The sequence below is a fragment of the Crocodylus siamensis genome, chromosome 13, assembly GCF_052110815.1.
Source record: "Crocodylus siamensis isolate JL-2025a chromosome 13, ASM5211081v1, whole genome shotgun sequence".
Classification (NCBI taxonomy): domain Eukaryota; kingdom Metazoa; phylum Chordata; order Crocodylia; family Crocodylidae; genus Crocodylus; species Crocodylus siamensis.
The window spans coordinates 24,712,735-24,735,958 of NC_143407.1; the positions used below are offsets into that span (position 1 = coordinate 24,712,735).

General features: G+C 43.9%; 1 protein-coding gene across 1 annotated transcript; it reads left to right on the forward strand.

Annotated features, from left to right (window-relative positions):
• The first annotated feature begins 221 nt into the window (after nucleotides 1-221).
• On the forward strand, nucleotides 222-22,553 carry EIF4H (eukaryotic translation initiation factor 4H). Its single transcript, XM_090026328.1, has 7 exons — nucleotides 222-379; nucleotides 10,255-10,439; nucleotides 11,347-11,411; nucleotides 11,515-11,614; nucleotides 13,505-13,573; nucleotides 15,497-15,652; nucleotides 15,772-22,553. The coding sequence occupies exons 1-7, from the start codon at nucleotides 321-323 to the stop codon at nucleotides 15,906-15,908; spliced, it is 771 nt and encodes a 256-aa protein (XP_089882454.1). The 5' UTR covers nucleotides 222-320; the 3' UTR covers nucleotides 15,909-22,553.
• The last annotated feature ends 671 nt before the right edge of the window (nucleotides 22,554-23,224 follow it).

Below are 23,224 nucleotides of genomic sequence, written 5' to 3' on the forward strand. Positions count from 1 at the left end.
CGGAGCCCGAGGCCCGGCCCCCCTGCGCTGCGCTAGGCTGGGCGGGACGGGACAGCGGGCGGCGGGCGCCCCAACCCTTGTGACGCGCGGAGGCCCCGCGCCGCGCTGTGACGCCCCATGGCGCCGCCGGGCCGGGCCGGGCCCACGTGGTGGGGGCGGCGCGCCAGCTCAGGCAGCGCGCAGGGCAGCCCCGCGAGGCGGGCGGCGGCGGCGCAGGCAGTACGGCGGACAGCCCCGCGCGGACCCCGTATATAAGCGGCGCGGGGACCTGCGGGCGCGGCCCTGTCACGCTCGCGCGGGAGGCGGCGGCTGAGGCGGCGATGGCGGACTTCGATGCCTACGACGATCGGGCCTACAGCAGCTTCGGCGGCGGCCGCGGGTGAGCGCGGGCCGGGGTGGGGGCCGGGGCCGCGGGAGGCGGTTCCTGCCGGTCCCCGGGGAGCCTGGGCCTGCCGCCGGGCGGGGCAGGGCGGGGCGGGCAGAAAGGTGGGCTGGAGACAGGCCGCAGCGCAGGGGGACCCGGCCCCTCTGCGCCGTCGGGTGGCGGCAGAGCCTGGGCGGTGGAAGCAGCCTTTTGTGTGAGCAGGGCCCCCGGCGGAGAAGAGCGTTGTCTGGGTTTCATTTCCCCCTCACCCGACCCCGGGGAAGTGGGGCTGAAGGTCTAGTCGCCCCCTGCCCCGGGGCAGGATCCTCCCTATCCAAACCTGCCTGCACAAATCCTTGCTCAAGTACCTGAATCTAAACTGGCAGTGGATGGGAGAATCCTCTTGTTAATTAAATCCTCTGTGTGGGATGCTGTGTACATTTGTTCTCACTTTTCATATATAGGATCTAATTCTTGTGGGGGGGGGGGCGGTGTCTTATATTTGTTGCTAACCAGTCAGTGGAGAAACTGTAAACCAGACCCGTGGCTATGTTCCCCCCTCTCCGCTCAGCAGCTCAGACCTGGAGCAGGAGCTCTGCAGCCATTTCCCCGGGCTGGTGCTTGAATCCAAGACGAGGCTATTCTTTCCCCATGTTGAATGAGGATGGGGATGGACCCTCATCTTGGTTTTGAGTAAAGGTGGTGTTACTAACACCCTTGTCCTGGATTTGAGTAAATGCGATGTTACTAAAACTATACCACTGACCCTGTCACACAGCTGCAAGGCACAGTTAAAATGCCACGGGTTCAAGCAGGGTGACAATGGTAGTTGGTGTCCCGGTGCTGCAACAATTGTTGAAATAGGCTGTTTAAAATAGGAACTAATTTGAAAATAGCTTGAAATAATAGAATTTAAAATTCATTCCAGCAACTCTAGATATTGAGCAGTGGTGGAGGCACTTGGTGAACAAAAGTTTCTGTAAAAAGCTCAAGACATAACAATTTAAGTAACCTAGCGTTAATGCATTTTTTCCCCTCAAATATTCCCAACAGCTGCTGTGTTCCCAATGCCTGGGCCCTCAGCTCATTAGGTACACGTGTAAGTTGCATTGAAGGAGCTGTGCTCTGCACACCCGTGGAGCCGTGTGGCTTGTACAGTGCAGAGCCATGTTCCTGTGGGTCTGTACAGGCAAGCCAGGGGTCTGTCCTGAGAGAGTTTATTAACGCTGACCTATATTTTAATACTAAGGGCTGCAGTGGGGTCAGTGTATCTTTTAAGCAAAGGGCAGATTTTACTTTATTTTCTACTTTAATAATGACCAAAACAAAATCGGGGAGATCAGCAAGTATCTAGTAGGCAACCATTGATACTCTGGATCATGGTGGATGTGTAAGAAGTCTAGTCAGGTGGCTGATGAGTCTGCTTCTATGGAGTCCTGTGACAATCACACCAAGGTCATGGATGCATGTGCCTAGGCAAGAGTATGTAGAAGCAGAGGCTCCCCAAGAGCTACCAACCCTCCTTTCGACCATTCAAAAGCCAGAGCGAGTCCAGACATTCAGCACCTCAGTTGACGTAGCTCAGGGCCGGGCAATTATTTTGTGCGGAGGGGCCACTTACTGAGCTTTGGCAAGCCATCGAGGACCTCGTGACAGGCATCCAGGGGCAGATTAATATTAATTCTTTAAATTTTTTAGGGGCCCTGCAGGCCAGATAGAATGGCCTGGCAGGCCACATCTGGCCCATGGGCCGCATTTTGCCCTGTTGTAGCTTCTTGCAGAGAACAGCAGGTAAGAACTCCTTCTGATTGCCTAATGCCTCAGCAAGGGCGCATTTCTGTCAGGATGGTGTCCCTTAGCCTTTCTCCAACCAAGGAGTACCCACACGGCGATGGGGGCTAGCGTTTTGAGGTGCCCTGTGCTTGCCTTACTCTGGAGGGTGCAACATTGTGTGGGTTTTTTATAGGAACTGCCCTGCCATGCATAGTCCTGCCACATTTTTACCCATCCCGCCAGTTAGATGGGACTTAGTCCTACCCAGGACCCTAGTATCTAGGATACCAGCAAATATCTATAGGTGAAAGAATATGTTCCCTTTGATTTTAGTTTTAGTTTTCATAGAAACAAATACTTAATTGGAATGCAGTTAAATCTTATGCTTGATGCTTCTGAATTAATGCCATTTTCTTGAATTCTAAAGTTATTTCTTCCTGTACCGTGTCCATTTCAGGAATTGAATTCATTCTGATTGTAGGACTAATGTAGCATGATCCATTGAGACTTAACATAATAGCTTCTGTTTTGATAAAGTCATAATGCTTTGACCAATGGAAACTGTTCATACTGTGTCAAATAGAAATACATATGGAAACTGGTTTAATTTTCAAGCACAGATTGAAGTGTAACATTGTTTTACCATCTCAGATATTTGCCTTTCACTTCCACTTATCGTTGTCTGTTGTGCTGATTAGTATTGTTTCACTGTTTGCTTATTCTTGTGAATGCTTATGACAGACAGGGATTGTCATTTATCTAAAATATCTGGGGCAGCACCCAACTGTACAGTATCTAGCAGGACTCTGGTTTGTAACTGGGAGTCCTGGGTGCTACAATAGCACAAGTTAAAAATGCAGTACCTTTTGCTGCATAACAATGGGGTGGCAGTCTAATGCATTCCTGTAGTTCAAACCAGCTATCTCCTTAAGTCAGAGTCGGTGCTTCCTTTTGTTTGAGTAAGGTAGACAGGAGTAGGAATGTTGCTGCTTTCCCTTGAAGTGGCGTTTTTACTTTTATTTGCATAATTGACTCATACAGGGTGAAACAGGTGAATAAAGTAGCCTGTTGAACTTGCACGACCTGTTATGATCTAAAAATCATACAGAAGTCAAGCCTAAGAAATTAACTTGTCAAAACCTGTCAAGGATACCAGAAAAGTTTCGGGGGCAGCCTTTTTCGGCTCTAGTGTTTGTCTGTTATATAAAGGGGTGAGGAAGCTATCCTCTGTTGCTTTTTTTCTTTTCCTTTTTTAAACCAAAGGTGGAATGAAAAACTACAGCCATAGAACCTGGATGCCTAATGCTGAAGCTAGATTTATTATTGTAAAATATTAAAGTACCTCAGTTAGATGATGAGTATAACTGGAACACCTTGGGTGCTTCCATATGAGTGCACACATGCATTTCCCCAGGGACAAAGAGCAGCAGCACATATTTGTGCAACTGCTCGTCTCTGGGGAATACCTGAATGTTCACTCTGGTGTGGGGCGAATTGCTCTGGATGGTGTAGGGGAGACTGGGGCCAGTAAGTGGGCTGGCCCCAGCAGCCTTGTCTTGGGGGCCTCCCAGGACTGCAGCAGAAATGATTCGGGTGTGCGGAACCTGCCTGGCAGCTGGAGCATGGCCCTTGCCAGCTAGGCTCCAGTTTTGGGCAGCACATGCTGCTGTCATGTGCGCCACCCTGTTTTTTTGGCATGGTGTTTTGGTTTTTTTTTTTTTTTGATACCAGGATATCATGATACCTAAACTTGTCCCTGTGCTGCAAATATGCAGTGTGGAGAACCAAATTGCATGCACGGGGTGCATTTTGTAGCACCTCAGAAGCTTTTGGGGCACCTCAGATTGCACGTACGCACTTGAGGCTTCTTTTTGGTGTTGGGGAAAGGATTTGTTCCACAATGTCAGGGTATCTTTAAGAGGGTCATGTCACTTTGTGCATCCATTGACTTGGTAGCATTTGAGAGTGGTTCAGTTGATGAAGACATTAAGATGTAGCCCTTTCTTTGATTTTAAAAAGTTGCATATCTTGTTTTGTTAACTTTCTTTTCCTTTAATGATGAAATTCATATCCCTGACTTATTTCCATATTTATATAGTTCATCCTTTAAATGTGTGCACCATCAAGCATCCTGGAGGGTATGGTATACCTGAGGTTTGCTGCTCAACAGAGGTAAAATTGTGGAGTTAGAAGCTGTGGAACTGTGCCTTATTTTCCACAGGGACAAAGTACAGCGCATTAGAATAAATGTTACAGACATTCATGGAGTAGTAGAGAAGATTTAAGTAAAACTAAATAACTGTTGTAGACATTTATGGAGTGGTAGAGAAGATTCAAGTAAAATTAGCTAGTGTTAGTGTCCACCCATTTGTTTACTTAAAAGAAAGATTGTTTGCTGCCAGTAGCTTTCAGAGATTACTGTGTTAGAAGCTGCATAACTTTGTTGTCTGCATAAAAGGAAATCTGGTTGCGCTTCCATATAATGGGCACAGGTGTCATACTTTCTGTGTTTGGACAAATGCTTGTATGTCCAGAAACTGGCCAGTAAGTGATGCAGAAGTCACAGAGCACAGCTTTGGTCTAGAACCTTGAAAGCAACGTAGGAGTGGGTAGGGAGGGGAGCAAGAAACAACTAAGCATGAAGTGCTGGTTGACACTTCAAATGTCACTCAAATTTTGTCACCAAAACCAAGTGTAAGCACCCAGTAGCCTTCCTGTGCAGCTGTGTTCATTTAGTATTTCTATAATTGGGCTGGCTGCTAATGTATAATGTTTAAGCCCAGAAACCTGGAATCTTTGAAGCCTGTGGCCAGTTTTGCAAAAGCTATGATTCATCTCCTCCAATTGTTTCTATAGGTGACTGAAAACAGATCCATCCTTCATTTTCCACCTCTTGGTTCTTCACATATCTATCTTGTCCATTTAACATTAATGATTAAGGCCTTGCCAGTATTGTAGGCTATCAGTTACCAGTCTTTAATAGAAAAGACATCTCATCCTTTTTATACAACTGTTCTCGAGTCTTCAGAGTACATTTTTCCCAGTGATCTTTCTTAGGATATTTCCTTTACCAGGTAATGGATTGCAACCCACTCTTTTCTCTTTTTTTTTTTTTTTTTTTCTGGAGTTCACTTCATGGACCTGGAAACTTTATTGTGCCGCTGCCGTTGGGTAGCTAATATTTAAAAACACTAAATGTTAACTTTTTACTAGCTTCTAATGCAGGGGTGGGCAATTATTTTGGCTGGAGGGCCTCTGTGAGTTTTGGTGAGCTGTCGAAGGCCACAAGGGTAGCCCTACCCCCTCGTCACAAACTTTTGGCTGTAAGTCCTGCCCCTAACCCCTCCACTTGTCCCTTAAAGTACTCCTTTCGCAGTTCTGGGAGCTGCATGTGGTGGCAAGGAGTGGAGTCAGACTGGCCCTCTAGCACATGGGACTCCCCGCAATGCACCCACAGCTTCTGGCACTTGCGTGCCCCCGGGGGAGCCAGTGGCCTGGCCCTGATCCCTGCTGCCACATGTAGTTGCTGGGACTCCACCAGGAAATAGGGGGTGGGACTCCCCTCCACTTCCAGCAGAGTTCTAGCAGCTGCATGTGGTGGCAGGGAGTGGGGCCAGGCCACCAGCTCCATCGTGCAGGGCTTCCCCCAGTGGCACATGAGTGCCAGGAGCTGAACATGCACTGCAGGCAGCTCCATGCAGCAGAAGAGTGCCAATCTGGCTCCAGTCCTTGCTACCGTGTGCCATTCCCAGAACTAACCAGAGGTGCAGACTGCCAGGTGGCTGCGCTTCCACAAACAACCTGAGGGCCCATCACAGGCTGCTGCTGCTGGTGGCAGGGGGCTGTGCACTGTTTGGGAGAGTGTGTGTGTGTATGGGTGTCTCCATACCTTCCCCCTGACCTCCCTTACACCTCACACATCCATCCCCTGCCCACCTGCACTCCTGCTGTCCCCTTGGGTGCAGGGTCTGTGCTTTTGTGCAGCTGCAGTGATCCTGCCCGCACTGCTCCCCACCACTTCCCTACATGCTGCAGCAGGGACAGGAGGAGGAGATGCTGGGGGCTATGGAAGCTGAACAGGTCCTCCAGCAGCTGCAGCAGTGGCAGCAGCAGCCCTGCCCAAAAACTGCTGGTTGGGCTGAGCCCTTCCTCATGAGGATGAGAGCAAGGCATGTGGGCTGGGTGGGATACAGTTAATTGGTGGGCACCTACAAGCCGGATGAAATAGCCCGAATCTAGTCCACCAGGCTACACGGCCTATTTTGGCCACCGCTGTTCTAGTGTCCTATACCTTGGTTTTTGCTAAAAGGAATGACTGAACTTGAAAGTGCATTGTTCCAGACCTTTGACTGTTTTTAAGCTACTAGCAATTTCACTAACAGAGAACGCTATATTTCCAACAGCAGTATTCCAGGAGACAGCTTTCAGTTTTCTCTTGAGCTCTCTATAGGGTTACTAGCCCTATAGCACAAAAGATGAGTTATGAATTTAGGATAGTTCACCATCTGCTTTTGAATTGGAACTATCTCGCTGGCTTGCTTCCACATCAATTCTATTCTCTTCTGAAAATAATTGTTTTCTGCTGTGTGCACATTGAGAGGGAAATGTTAAGATAATAGTTTCTTATCTCTTCTGATCAAATTCAATTTTTTCCTTTCTCTAAAAAATGACAGAAATCTGTGGTAAAAGGATGAAAATTGATTTAGCGCTTTTCAGGATGGGTTTGTCCTTGTCGCAAAAGAGAAGACGCACAGAAGACGAGTCATTTTTTGGGGAGTTTCCTCCACAAGGCTTGTAAAGCTCTGTCTTCTGAGACTATAACCTATCCTGCTACATATGGCCTTGGCAACTCCAGCTTTTGGGTATTGCCTATTGCCTGCAGATCGGTTGTAAGCATGTCAGACAGACAGATGAAATACCAAGCATAAGTGCTTTTAAAGAAACCTGTAGGATATATACCCAGATGTCAGGGTATATGAGCTGGTCCTGGAATAACAGTAAATGCTGGTAAACATGCATCTGCCCTTGTGCTTTTAGTGTAAGGCAGTGGTTCTCAACCGTTCAGGGCATTCCTCTATAATTTTTTGTGAAGTGAGTGGCATTAAATTAAAAAAACCCAACTGTTTATATATAATCATTGCAAAGGGGCCACGCTGTGGGGATGGGGGATTGACCAGTCAGAGACAACCTTGAGCCTGCACTTATTTGCGTGTCATCACACCTCATTTTACCTCCTCACGCATCCCAGCACCCTTCAGAAGGTCTGGTGCTGCAGCACCTTGGGTGAGAATCACTTGGTTGAGTATCATGGGTGTAAGAGATCATGATATTTGAAAGCAGAACACTGCCCTCGGCAATAGGCTCAAAAATGACATTGGCTTACTAGCTATGTCTCTGAAATCTTGGCACTAGTGATTTAGAGTAACGAGGACTTCTCCAAGGAAGGAAAACAAAAATGAGTAAAAATGGTAGAGGGAAGAGAAATGAGAGAACAAATAGAAAGCAAGCAAGACAACTGAAAAGTAGATGAGCTTCCAAAGGCTGGGGTATGTGTAGGTGACGGGAAACATGTTAGAACCACTGGGCATCCAGCTTCTAGACAGAAGTGAAAGTTACTTGCATCATTGGTTGTCCTTGGTAAATATTATGATCATTGCATGTAAATTTGAAAAAGTGATGAGGTCATTGGCCTTGGAGAGAAACTGCCTGTTATGCACATCCTGATACAGACTGGCCTTCAATCCTGAGGTGGTGCTGTGGGGAAAAAGATTGTAAATTGTCAGATAAAAAGCTATCACTTCTAAGCATTCATAAGCAAAACCTTATTGCTGTAAACCTTATGATGGGTGGGCAGCAATGTGCAAACATATTTTTAGTGCAGGGATAAAATCAAGGGAGAGAGAACCTGACACTAATTTTGCAGCTGGGAGTCAGTGCCATTGTTTGACAAGCAGACTTGCATGTACAGCAGCAGACATTTAGGCAAGAAATGAGGCCAGTTTTCAAACAGATACAAGGATTTGATGCATGCCTAAACACTGTGTTGAAACAGCACTTTCTTGTGCTTTCATTTAAGCTGTATTTCTGCTTTACCAATGGCATGAATGACATTGCAACAAAAAGTACAGCAGTTGGCCAAATGGGTCTTAATGCTTACGAACTGAGAGCACTGCTTGAAAACCGCTGTGCTTTGCTTGTTCCATCTTTTCCAACCTCATTTTGCTATTCTTGAACAAGTGGATATTCAATGTGGTTTGGCTTTTTCTCAGTCCTGTAGCAAAACTTTGTAGCCTCTGCACTGTTTTCTGGTATATTATTCTAGGATAATGTCTTCAGCAAGCTCTGCATTGTTGATTCTTGATCCAGTTGCTGCAAGAGCTCATGACTGTTAATGATCCCTGTGCAGGATAACATTTGTGACATTTAGCTCTCCACTAGGCCTCCAGGCTGCTGTCTGAAACCAACTCCGTTTTGAATTTATCAGTACTGTTAGATACGCACCCGCTACTTGCGTTTAATTCGAGTATTTTTCCAAGGCAAAAGTCCATCTGAGCCTAATGGCTCATTGAGCTACCGTGGTTAAAATAGTGACTATAACCAGCAGTGCATAAGGGAGCAGCAACGTGACCAGCATTGTCACATCACTTTAAAGTGTACAGCCTCAATGATCAGGTACCCACCTGTAGTCAGCTGTGGACAGACTTCAGCACAGGAGTGGAGTAGGGCTCCAACTTGGGGCTCTGGAGCCCAAACAGTGCATTTTCATAGTACCAGAGCTTGCCTCTGGCCATCTTCAAGTTACAGCAAGGGACGTTTAGGTTGGGAATTAGGAAGAATTTTCTCACTAGGAGGGGAGTAAAACACTGGAACAGGTTACCCAGAGAAGTGGCGGAAGCTCCACCCTTGGAGGTTTTCAAAACCTGGCTAGGCAAAGCTTTGGCTAGGATGACCTAGTTGGGGGTGGTCCTGCTTTGAGCAGTGGGTTGGGCTAGATGACCTCCTAGGTCCCTTCCACCGCTATTTTCTATCACTCTGTGATCACCTGAGTATTAAATGTCTTGCTATTTACAGCAGGTGACTGATGCAGTTGGAAGTATCCTGTCCTGACTTATAAAAACAGCTTTAACTAGAAAAAAGCAAAAATTAAATGTTAGATGACTAATAACTAGCTAAAGATGTATAAATTTAGATCACTAAATTGAGTAAATATCAAAGATGTTTGTTTTTAAAAAGCACAAGTTGGGACTTTTAGCCTCCTTTGCCATGGTACAGGTCATCTGATTTCCCAAAAATCAGCCTCCCAAAATTGGGGCATGCGTATTAAGCAGGTTAAGCTGATTTTTTTTTGACCTGGCATAGAAGCATCCTAGGTCAATTCCTGCTCCACAGTGTAGCAGCTGTTGTGTTACTATTTTGACCACTGAGGGAGTTGGTTGACCCACCTCCAGAGATGTTAGCAATCACCTTTTTTCCTTTTTAAGTAGGGAAGGGAGGGTGAATCAGCTGAAGAGCAGGTTCTCTGCTCTATACAGGCATAAGGTTGGAAAAACCATTTTTCTTTATTCTTGTCTTTCAAAAAACAAGATGACTACCGTCCACTTAGCTATATTAAAACATTACTTCAGTCTGGTTACCTGTGACTTTTGAAATCCAGACTTTTAACTTTTCATTTGTTTACTATTTGAATAGTAATATTCTTAGGGTGTATTGTATACAAGAAAACATGGCAAGTTTCCTTGCCTCCAGAGTGTTCCTTCTATTTGCTCTGAGGTGCAGTGGTGCGCCAGTGTGAGCAAATTTGCTTCTTATTGAATTTGTAAGTTTTTAATTTCTGAAGAAGGTAAAACAGAGTGGCACCATGGAGCCTAATTGGTTTAGAGAGGTATGAGCTTGCAGAGGCAACAACCTACTTTGTCGAGTATTCAGAATGGAAACGTTAATGTAGCATCTCAGGCAGTTTCCTCTTCAGTTTTGCCTAATAGTTTGTAAAGAGGCACTAATGTTTGACCAGTTAACTCAGTGACTTAAAACCAGAGTCCAACAGTAACTTAACTGCACTGATTATTATGCAAACACAGTGGCAGTTACTGGGGTTGTAACTTTGTATTTCTTAATAGGTCTCGGGGTAGTGGTGCTGCTGGTTCCCGTAAGCAGAAAGATCTGCCAACAGAACCCCCTTTCACTGCATACGTGGGAAATCTCCCCTTCAACACTGTTCAAGGAGATATTGATGCAATCTTTAAGGATCTCAGTGTAAGGAGTGTACGACTAGTCAGAGACAAAGAAACGGACAAATTTAAAGGTAGGCAAATGTAAAGGTGTGATTATTCCTTATATTACAAGTGACTAATCAAGTGGTAAGAGTGACTCATTGTAAGTGTACATTTACTTTAACTTTGTGGGTTCTCTCTCTTTAAAGCCAGCTCTAGTCTGGCAAATTTAGTGCAACTTTCTTCCTTGCCAGTGACTTCTGTGAATTTCCTAGCGCGTGATACGTGAATATGAAGTGGCTGATCCCAGAGCATTAATCTATATCTAGAGGTTGTTTGTAGGAAATGGAGGTGATGTGTGTGAGAAGAGTAGAATTTTTTGCCCTCTGCAAGGAACCTGGAAATTGATTATTCTCTTGGGTTTTCTTCTGCAAAGTTTGCTTGGAGCAGAAAGAAAGCTATGATTTCTATGAAATTGCTAGCAAGGAAGATTCCAGAAGAGGGCAGATACTACAGTAGTAGGACTGACATTAAAATTAACCTGGTAACATTTTTGCTGTGGCATTTACTCAGACCTGTTATTGCAGCCCCACCGATGCTACAGTTAATCTTGGAAAACTTGAAGAGCCAGCCCTTCTCAGGGATGCACTTGTAAACTTTCTGCTTACCCATAGAGGCAAAGAAATAAAATCTTTAACCAGACGTGAGAACCTGCAGTGTTAAAAGAAGCTAACTTCTGACTTGCGCATATTTGCTAGTAGCCGGCTGTAGCAAAATAACTCATCAGATCCTTTCTAGCACTGGTGTGTATTCTGAAAGCTATGTCTTTTGTTTTCTTGAGGGCCACATTTTTGTAGTCCTTATCTCAGTCACTTCTGCTCTCAGCTTGTTGGTATGGGGATAATAGGAAGTGGGGGGCAGATGTGTAGAAATCAGGGTAAATATTGATAAATAAGTTATTTAAAACTGGTACTAACTTTCTAGATTTTTTTTTTGCAGGATTTTGTTATGTAGAATTCGATGAGGTGGAATCACTTAAGGAAGCTCTTACATATGATGGTGCAGTAAGTATTTAATCCTTGAATGAAAAGACGAGCAGAAGATTAGAACTCTTGGGGAACCCAGTTTGCCCAATAAATACAAGAGTCTCCCCTCTGTTTTTACCAGCTTTTGGGTGACCGAACACTCCGAGTGGACATAGCAGAGGGCAGAAATAAGGACAAAGGTGGCTTTGGCTTCAGGAAAGGTGGCGGACCTGAAGAAAGAGGTGATCTTCTCTTATTAAATGACAGCTGTTAAATGTGCTAAAAGGGTGAGAAATGCTTTTAAAAAAGCACACATGGATGAACTTTCTGCCTGAATTGCATGTAGAGCAGATATGATGCTTGTTCCCTTTTAGCTCTGTTATTGCTACTCCTGAGTTTGGTTATAGGATTGAAACTCTGTACTTCCAAGATCTGAATGCATGGTCAATCCTGGCTCAGAGCAAAACCACCGGTGTCTTATAGAGTACAGTCAACAGTCTAAAAGTCTATTCTGCTACTACTTTTTCACTGCATGGAACAGGGGTAGGCAACGTTTTTTGGCCAGAGTGCCGAAAAACACCACACTGCCTACCTTGGAAGGTGCCAGAGTGCTGGCATGGCAGAAAAACAAAATGAGGGCAAGGGTTACATGGCAAGATGCCCTGCTTGTGCCTCTGCCTCACAGCCTGGGCTCTGTGGCTGCCAGCGGCTACCCCGGTTCTGGGTAGCTGCTGGAGCCTAGGCTGCTCCCAGCAGGGCTTGCAGCGTCCCAGCTGCCTGCTGGGAGCAGCCTGGGAACCTGGCTGGCAGCAGCTCCCCAGAGCTGGGGCTGGCTGCAGCTGGAAGGCTCCAAACAACTGCGTCAGGCTCATCACCTCTGTGCTGGGCACGGAGGGTGGGGGGAGAGATCGGGGCTGCGTTGCCTCAAGCCTCTCGCCTGCCTCCCCCACTCTGAGGCGTGCTGATGAAGGAGCCCAGCACAACTGTTTGGAGCCTCCTGGCAGCAGCTAAGTGGAGTTGGGGCCGGCTGCAACAGGGAGGCTCTAAACAGCTGTGCTGCAGCGAGCCAAGTAAAAGGGCCTCGCGTGGCACACTTGGCATGTGTGCCAGGGGTTGCCGATCCCTGGCATAGAAAATAAGTAGTTTAACATCAGTGCACCAGTTAATCTGATGCTTGTGAAATAGCCTATGATGAACAGGAATTTTTGCCTTCCTTACCATTGCCTCCCTGAGTTGGACTCAAGTGTGTTTAATTTGTATTAAAAAGAAATGGTCTTATCAGTCCCTTGAGAGTTCACTTGAATATTCTTACTCTCTGAAATAGTTTCTGCACCTTTGATGGCAATAGGGCTATGCAAAGCTTTGGGTGCTGATTCACTTCGGAGGAGATTCAGCTGGATTCAGTGGCTGAATCTCCAAATGCGAATTGAATCAGGAGACCAGTGAAAAGATCCTAATCGATTCGAAGCCCTCCAAATCAATTTAGAAAAGATTCAAAGAGCTTCGGAGATTCCGGCAGTCCCTGCTCGCTGCACCAGGGAGCTGACCTGGACTCTGTGCTGGTAGGAGGGGTGGGGGGGGAGAGACCATGGGGGAGGACCCATGGCTGCCCTGCCAGCCCCAGCTCCAGGCTCTTTAAAAAAACAAACAAACCCCCCCCTCTACTCACTGGCTGCTGCAGCAGCAGCTTCTGGGAGCTTGTGGCAGAGCCTCCCATGCAGTGCAGGGCAGTGGGGGGCAGCAGGGATCACGTGCTGGTGAGTGGGGGCTCTTTTTTTTTTTGAAGGCTGGGAGCTGGGTTAGGCAGGGCAGCCATTGAGACTGGGCAGGGATGGGGCCAATTCGGCTGCAGCTGAATCTCCAAATCAGATTCGGCCAAATGGATTTGGGACCATGATTCGTGTCACAAATTGAATCGCTGTCCCCTAAATCGGCCGAATCCAAATCTGAAGTGAACACTAGCTGCTTCACGCAGGCCTAGTAGGCAGCATGCTGACTGACTTAAGCAGCCTAAATTTTCAACCAAGGTCGGTCTGCTATTGGAGGACTGGAATTCAGGTTCCGTGTCTACTTAATCATTTTTTCAACACAGCGTCAGACCTGATCAAACTGATGTATGGCTTTTTTCCTAGGAATGGGAGGAGGAGGTCCTCGAGAATCAAGAGGAGGTGGATGGGATTCCAGGGATGACTTCAATGCTGGTATCAGTATTTATATTCTTACTGAGAGGCAGCATAAGAAATGCAAAAGTTCATAAATTAATATGTCTTTACATTTTGTCCCTTGGCTGCTCATTGAGAATCAGTTTTTATTGCATTATAAATCGGTCATCTGAGTGGGCTTAAGCAGAAATGGCTAGCAAGCAGGCTTCCATTGGCATACACAACAGGATAAGATAAGGGTGATGATGAATTGTATGGAGTAATCTTAATTTGGAGGAAAGGTGATGTGTCCTGAATGTTGAATGCAAAATGTGACGCCTGGAAAGTATTATTTGCAGGGTGTAGTTAGGAAAACAAAGTAATCTTTTAATTTGACAGACAAAAGTAAGTAATAGAACTTGCTTCTGAATAGAAGCAGAAGGTGGCACTTGATACAAGGCCACTATCAACAGGTAGAAGTATGTTTTCTTCAAACTAAAGGGTCAGAAATGACTTCTCCCAAAAGATCAAGTTTATCAAACAAAGATTTCAATAAATATTTTCTAGAACTTTTTTCCACGTGTTTTTGTTTTGTTTTGCAAGTTTGTTGCAAACAGCCGCAAATGACAGAGCTTGTAGAGCAAATAGCTGGTGACAGCCTGCAGCCATTGATTTCTTTTTATTTTATTGTTTATTTTTTATTGTTTGTTTTTTTTAAATTTTGTTCTGTGAATGGATTTTACTTCAAAACAACACCTTCCTGTTGGGGGGCAGTGGTCATCTGATAACTGTTCAAAGTCCTCTGTGAAATGAGTGTGGGTTTGGTCCATTTTCTGGTGGGGAGATGCTGAAATGCAAAATTGGCAGTTGTCCATCTCTGCATGAATTGAATGGATTTGTGGTATGAGGAACAGTTAATGCAGTTGATCAGTTCGTGTAGTCTGAAACTGAAGTATGCTTTTTGAAGCATCAAGTAGGTGGGAAGCTTGCAGTGCTAGTGCTTGTACTATACCTGTTTTGCAGCCTGGAGCACATTCCTGTCCTAATCTGTTAGTCTGGTACCTTTCATTGAGGATATTTCATTAAAATATGGGATCTTTTGCAGCCAGTTAAATGCTGAATGAATGACCATGGTTCATGGAAACCCTGAGGCAATCAGAAGTTCGCTATTCTGTGCTTTTCAGTAATAAGCTTATTTGTAAAACCATCCTCTATTACGGATCACTGACTGAAACGTACAGCATGCTTTGATCTCTAAGCAATTCATAATAGACTAGTTCATTAGCTGAAATGACTTTATGGCAAATACTCAGTTAAATGTTTAAATAATTGGGTGCAAGGTGTTTTAGTTGGTTACTACAGAGTCTTACTTTAAGCAGCACTGCATTGCTCCAGCACTGGCCTTCCCTGCTTCTGCACATGGTGTGTAGTCATCTGACCTCTTCCCAGATTAGTGGTAGTGACTGCAACGAGATCTTTACTTGTTAGTACATCTCCAAAGCTTGCTACCGTTTGAATGTGCGCATGGCATAAATATCTAGCTGGGTAAGTAGCTTCTGAGCTGGATGCCACAATATTGGGAAATATAGCAATACCAGTTCAGATGGTGCTTGTAGCATTTTTTTTTTTTTTTAAACTCTGACTTGTTAAGGGTTTACGAAGTGCTGAATTTGATTTTTAACAACAGATAAGGTGTCTTGTGTTGAAATCTGTGGCAGCCAGTTAGATGCTGAATGGATGATGATAGTTCACTGAAAACCTTCAGGGAGTCAGAAGCTTGCTATGCTTGGGTTTTCAGTAATAAGCTTACTTGTAAACCCATCCAGATGATAAGTTGTTTTTTTTTTTTGTGGTAAAACCAGCGTAGTGTTTTGGACTGACTGCGGTGGCATTGACACAGTGTTCCAGACAGCCGGTAAGATATCATTAGATTTGGAATATGGCAAAAACACACTGTCCAAATTCAACATCTTCCTTCTGCAGGCTTCAGAGATGATGACTTCTTAGGAGGTCGGGGCAGAGGGACTCGTCCTGGAGATCGGCGAACAGGTCCTCCACTGGCAGGGGGAGGGACTGGCCGCTTTAGAGATGGACCTCCCCTCCGTGGGACTTCCATGGACTTCAGAGAGCCAACAGAAGGTAGAAACCACTGTTGAAGAACCTACATCCCCAGTAAAACTAACGTAACAGTCTTTGCTTCCAATTTTTAAGTTATTGTCCTCAATGGCAATTTCACAATCTTATTTTTCTTTTTCCAGAGGAAAGAGCACAGAGGCCCCGACTTCAGCTCAAACCTCGAACAGTTGCCACCCCCCTCAATCAAGTAGCCAATCCTAACTCTGCTATCTTTGGCGGAGCCAAGCCCCGAGAGGAAGGGGCAAAAGAGCACGACTGAGCTTGGGGTTGAGAGGGAATGGGAGTGGGGAGGGGTGGGGGGTGGGGCAGGAGAATAAGCAAGACAGCACAGAGTGACTAGCTCTGCTGGAACGTCAACCCTGCAGTTACCATTCCTGCCATCTGACATTTTGTCCTCTTTGAAACCGAAAACACAGAGCTTGTGAACGCATGTCAGCTGTTAACAAGTGGTTTTTAGTACGTTCTTGGCTTTGCTGTATCTAGTGCCTGCTTTGTGCTGAGTTTTCCCTCTTCTCTGTTTCCTTCCAAGCAGCACAGTTTCCAGTAGATCATGTAGTAGCTGCTTCCACCTGTGTGAAGGTCCTGCTGGACAAAGGTGCTGCTTTCCTTCCTCTTCTGGGTTTGTTTTACTTTAGAAGCATAGGTTAGACTTGGTTAATATTCTGTGCCATTTCCTTTTGGCTTCCTCAGTGCTCCTTTTCTGCCCTGCATGTTTTTGTTCTGAATTGCTGTGGCTCTAAAGAGGTAAACTGAAGAGCCCTGGCAAATTGAACAGTTCAAGTAACTTGCACAGCCTGACCCTGTAGAATTAGATGCCATCTGTGACAGTGGCTAATAGGATTACCACATACCACAAGAGCACTCGTTCTGAAAATAAAAATGTCCTTTTAGGCAGTTCACAGAGAAGAAACTGCTTCTCAACAGATAGAAGTAAAACAATTTGCAGGCAGGCCTAATTTAGTTAATGACATTTATATGAAGAAAGCACTTGCTTCAGTAGGCATACCTTGAGGGGAAAGATGCATCCCACTATTTTGTAACTGGCTGTCTACAAGTAGTATAATGTTGCACTCTTGAGCTTGAGGTTGGTGCTATAAAGCTGTGCCTATTCTAGCACATAACTGCTGACTGGCTCTTTCTGCTTGTAATTTGAGTTTTACATGTTTGGTAAATTTTTAAAATAAGTTTCTACAAATAAAGTTGACTCTCTTTTTTTTTTGTTTATTTAAAGTGTATAATTTGCCATGCCACGTATGTGTATCTGCCACCATCTTCTGTGCATCTTGACGCAGTCATATACAGCTGACAGTAATTTTGCTTTTGGAACGGCCTCTAAAATGGGCAAGATTTGAATCTTTACCTCTTTCGTGGTTTGAATTCTGCTGCTTGGTGTGTAGAGATTTTTGGTAATGGTTTCTCCAGACAACAGTTGCCTAACCTACTTGACCCTCAAAAGCGCTGTTGTCAGGGTTGATGAGGGCATGTGAGAAAAGTGATCCTGAATAGTTTGTCATGTAAAGGAAAAAAACATACAAACCTTGGAGCTCTAAAAAAACTGAGAAGACAAGTCCAGTGTGAAATAACTCTTGGGTTCCTAACATCAGTGCTGACAATTTTCAGATAGCAGGCAAGCAACAAACATACTAGGGTACCTCAAAGAGGACATGAGTTGTTTGAAAGCAAGGCTGCTTCAGTACCAGCTCTGTTGCTAGTACCGTATTGTTTTCCTTCCTGTTAACCTTTTGTAACATCAGAGTCTCAGCAATTTACAGAACTATTCTTTCCTTCTTTCTGCCTATCACTTAATCTGCTTCTGACATAAGAACCATTTGTCTAACACTAATACTTAAGTTAAGACAGACATGCATTTGTGTGGTTGTATTCCGAACCAATAATATTTGACCTATTTTACATCATCAATGTGGAAAAGATTTTAAGAACAAGAAAGCTCCCATATAAAAGCTCACTTCTAGTCAATACAGTTGACTTTTAAATGTAAGGAAAAAAAAAATTCCAAACACTTAACACATTCTGCTTCATAACAGAAAGTAAATTTATGGATATGGTATTTTGTGAATGATCTTTTAAATAAAAGAAGACATTAAGTAATACTTAATGCTGGTCTTTATTTCTGTGAGTCTCCTACCTTGTTTCAGTCCTCTGCAATATAACATTGTTTCTGAAGTTTTTCCCATCTATTTAACAAAGGAGAACATTGTCAGTATTGGACATTTATGAGAACTTGGGTATACCATAAAGTCCAATAAAGATGAATTGAAGAGAGATTCTCATTTAAACATAAAACTTTTGGGAGCGAGTAAGAATGGCACACTAGTGATCACTTTTTTGGTAAATGCATCTAAATGCTTTTGCTTAAGATAATTTTGCCTAAAGCAGTCCTAGCTTTGCTTCTCTTTTTAATAAAGAAATTTGTCAGAGTCAAGGATATTAGATGCAGAGTAGCACTCTTTCTGCAGAATTCGATGCATCACTTGATTTAAAATCTGTGGGGGGGTTTTGGAAAAAGGCTTTGTTCTAGTCCTCTTGCCAGGGCCTCTTTTAATCTAGACTAAGGCAAAATAATCAGCCCTATCTGGGCATGTCTGTGAACTGTTTCTGGGATTGATTTTTGCCTGACAAAAACAAATATTTCACACATTGATTGGACTCAGGTAGTGGGGGAGGGCACTGTTAGGAGAGATGGGAATGATTTGGAGGGGAATGCTGGAAATCTCAGAACTCCAAGCTGATCGGCTCCTGCCAGGTCATCTTTGTGACTTGTTGGCTGCAGTGGAAAAGAGCACGCTTGCTTCTGTGGGATAGGGTATTTTCTGTGCTTACTTTAATATCATGGTACAAATCCATGTCCTAAGCACAAAGTAGGAAATGATTGACTTGTTGATAAACTTAGTGGTATAACCTGTAGTAAATGGCGTTGATATAGATGTGAAAAACCTTCAGTTTCTGTGGGGAGATGTAGAAGTTTTGTATTGTAAATCAAATAAGCTGTACTGAATTTTAAAAAAATCACTTCTACTCATTACTGGGACTTGCCGCATTAGTGTGTTACTTCTGTGGAAGCAGCTCATTGTTCAGGTGGCAAACTGACCGTGATCAACCTGTCCAACCAGAGGATGTTTCCTATCCTCAGTGCAGTGAAACCCACCTAGTACAGAAGTCTAATTCTAAATTGAAATTTTTTTAGGGGGGGTGGGCAGGGGGTTAAGTTGCAATAAGTACTTGAAAGAGAAATCAAATATTAATTTTTTTCTCTTGTCCAGTTTCTTTATTTTTGGTACTGGGGTATGAAGAGCAGGATACCCTATAGCAAGATCCTTGTCTTTAGAGTTGTATATAGTTTTGCTGTCCTGGAAAACTACAAGTATTCAAGGGCTCAGCTTGCCTAGCTTCTGTCACATTGTGAATATGAGTATGGAGAAACCAGGTACTGCTTTGCAAATTTTTCAAGATGCTGACAGACTTCTTTGTGCAAAAATTGCTACAGTTTGGCCATTTGTATGCCTTGCTCAAGTTGAGTTCGTCTTGTATCTCTCTTGCACACAGTACGCTGTCCTTGGAGAAAGCGATGCTAGTGAGCTTTGGTATAGGGTGTTACAAGATAAATTAGCTGTTTACTTTTAACTACCATCTTTGGCATTTCAAATCTTAACACTGCAGAAATTTCCTTGAAGTTAAGACCTGAGATCTGTCACTGCCTCATTACTTTGCCAAGTACATAATAATACTCCTGACAGTGCTTCCAGCTTGGTTTCCTTGAACGTGCTCTAATAATCCTAGAAAATGGTGCTCTAACAGTTACAGACACTGAAGAGAGAGATTTGAATAACTTGATGCAAAACTCTTACAAGTCAAAGATCAAAAGCAGGCTTTAGTTTCAAGAAGTTGCTTTCATTTTTTTTTTCCAACAGACCAGTAAGTGGGGCCTGCCAATATTTCTTTATACAACTGAATGTGTAACTTAGTATGCAGAGACCAGGATAATGACAAGTCACAAGGAGTTGACATTTTACCCAAACTTTTGCTGGACATACCAAAGTTTGGCAGATATAGAAGATATTATACAACTAGCAGCTTATGGGACTTAAAATGGAGAATCATGCCAGAGCAGAATGAACACACGTGTCCAGTTAATCTTGCCCCATCACAGTTTTGGATTAGGCTGGTATTTTCCACTTGATGTGGCTTGAAGCAACAAAATCTAATCGGGGACTTTTTGGCAGGTGGAGAAGCTTTTGGTAATGTGTTCATGTCAGCTGCCAAATTCTAATTGTATGTTCGGAGAACTATAAATTGTTACTTGCAATTGTTCAGAACAAGACCTATTGAAATTCCTGCAAATTCTGTGCGGAACAGATTTAATAGCAAAGCTGGCTTTAGAGCAGGCAATGTAGCTGAATCAGAAGGGTGAGTGTGTCCAATGACCTCTTCATTGGAAGGTTCTGGCATGCGCTTTCACGATCACCCTCTGCTGTGCAAAGCCCTGAGTGTTGCTGCTACGTGATTGGTGCCATCCTTACTATGGCTAATACGTGGTCCCCTTAGAATCTGTTCCCTGCTGCAGGGGCCGAACCCATCAGGTGCCTGCATTTAGTTTCTAAGGCCGGATTTCATGCCATTTATTTTAAGCTCGTCTATCTTCCAAGTCTTTACTAAATGCATTTCTGTCACGTTTGTTCAAATGCTCGCTTTCAGTAAGCATGCCAGCCAAATTTCCTGTGGTTAGCTGTTGATTTATTTTCTTAGGGTTGTGTTGTAAAGGCCATGGACTTAATTTGTTAGCAAATTTCAGTTACCACTACAGGCATATAGATATGCAGGATATATACACCAGTAAGTTCTTATTTCCTAATGCAGAACCAAGTATCCCATTGTGGCACTCGCAAAGATTTGGTTGGCTTCGGGTTGTGAGTTGTCTTTCTTGGTATAAAGTAGATTACTGCTTGTACTTAATTCTGGAAATAGGAATTTTGCATAAGTGCTTAGATACTGAATTGCTTTTCATTCTTAAGTGTTTAGTTCCCTGCTGGCTAAATTCCCCACGTTGCATGCAATTTATTCTGCTCCAGGATTTTAAGGCCGTCAGTTTGTCCTTCAGTGAACTTTTGAGAGCATCCTGTACTGTTATCTCGACCTTTCTGGCTGTGGAGAATTGGTACAGGATTATTGATTATCTACATATCCAACAGCTTACCTTGAAAGTTAAATACTTTAACGGAAGGGAAGAAATAATGGCAGAAACTAGCTAGACCTGGGAGCAGCATTTGAAGTAAAGTTTGAAGTGTTTAGTGATTTGATTTAATAAGTTTCATAGACATTAGGGCTGGAAGGGACCTCAAGATCTATCAGGTCTACCCCCACCCCCAAAGGGCAGATTTGCTGTAACTACAGCAGACTTGCTATAACTTAACCTTTCAGCACCAGAGGTTTGACTCCCACAGCAGGTTCAGAGTAACATTGGGTTTTACAAGGCTGCTTGGTTTTCTAATGGCTTTAGTTCTATGATTTAGTATGATTCCTATTTTTGGCTAGACAGGGCCTCTTTAAAATGCTTATAAGTAATGGTGGTAGCCATCTAAATGGCTTAGTGATATTTGCTTGGTTTAAATCCAGCTAGTCTTGCTGGTTAATTCATGGAAGAACAGCATGTGCTCAGCTGTTGGCACTTCATTAAGGCTTTAGCCGAAAGACCTCTCCCCCGTTACAAGAAGTTTTGCGACTGACAGCAGCCCTGAAACTGACTGTAGGTCCTAACAGCACAGCACTGAAGCTTCTTGAGTTGGGCTAGAAGGATTAATAGCCCAAGGATATTTTGGGCAACCAGCTGCTATTCCCCATTCCCCACTCTGATGCGGCTTAGATCAGAAGTTCTCAAACTGGTCCATAGACCACCACTGGTCCATGAACTCCATTCAGGTGATCCACAGAAAGGTGACCTGAGGACAAAGCTGACAAACATTACATCCGAGTTCCCAGAACTTTGCTCAAAAAAACAGGCACATCCATCACATTAGAAAGGTAAGACTACTGATATTAAAATTATGAGTTGTGTGCTTTGATTTGTAGAACAAAAAAAAGCTTATTAAGTGGTCCACTGAGACCCTCAGTCATTTTCAAATTGTCCACGAAAAAAGTGTTTGAGAACCACTGGCTTAGATAATACTTCATTATCTGGACTTCTCCCTCGCATTTAAAGAATGGGATTTTTTTCTTACTGATGCCTTCATATCACACCTGAGTTGAATAGGATGCTGCCTAAGAGTGCAAAAGATGCAGGGTTGAGCCTACCCTTGCATTATGATTGTGGTATAATAGTTGTCATTGGATCACAGGGTGTTTTTCATTTTAAGTGAAAAGAGCTGCACTAATACTATAATACAAAGCAGTTATGGTTCACCTTTTATGCGATCAATAGGACTTGCTGTCACTTAATTTTGCATGATCAGCTGCAAGGTACAACTTGGATCGGTGGTTTCTTGGATACTTCTGTCCTGCTTGAAACAACAATATTCATGGGCTGAAGCATCTTGGTTTTCAATAGATCTGCTACTTTGAAAATCACAAGCTCTTGTGTAAAGCCCTAGAGGGTAGCCCAGGGCTGATGTTTTGAATATGCTGCCTTTGCCAAACACTGCATGTAGTTTAAATTTTTTGCTTGGCAGCTTTTGACTTAGCAAGTTGCTGTTCAGCACAGTAGGTCAGTACTTCCTGCTATCTGAGACCTGACTGTGCACTCCTTGCTCCCAAGAGCCTCTGCTATATTCTGAATCTAACCAAAAATTAGTAAGCACCTATAAACCCCTACAAGAATCTGTACTGTAATGAACTGTGTAACTTTCTTCTTGCTGTATAAAAACCCAATAAAGGCATTCAAACCTTGCTAGCATTTTGTGTTCAACTCAGAAATTTGTTTTTTGCCTGTAAGATTTGCTGAGAGGTCTTAGCAAGAAACACACAGCACTTACTGAAGCCACTGCATCTGTATAGTCTTGAGATGATATATTTTTGTGACTGGGTTGTTTCATTATAAGTTTCCACAAATCCACTGCAAATATTAGGTGCAGTCTTTTGCCAGTGGCTGCTTTAACCACTGGGGGGTAGCATAACATCTTCATCCATAGCCTAGCTACTTTCAGTAACATCTCCGTGAGGTCAGATGTGAGCTGCACAGTGGGGATAGCAGGTGCCATCTTAAGCTTAGTTAATTTCGGTGCTGTTGCCTGCAAACATGCTCAGTAGGTCAGAAAATAATTCTTCACAATGAACATGAGACCACAGGAAGGAATATAGCCAGCATCTTGGTGCCCAGGGATGTCCAGCGCAAATCAGAGACATGAATTGTGAGTTTTCTACCTGTCAGAGTACTTGGAAGAGAAGGGCCTCGCCCCTGTGGTTTTGCTAGCAAAAGCTTTTATGAGGTGGTATGTTTCTTTGGAGAGGTTTTGATTTAAATCATAGTTCTTATGCTTCATGAGAAACTGCAGGACAGCTATAGTCGTGGTTAGCCCATTCAAGTAGGGTACAGCCATTGACCATTCACTGCTTCTGTGTGACGCA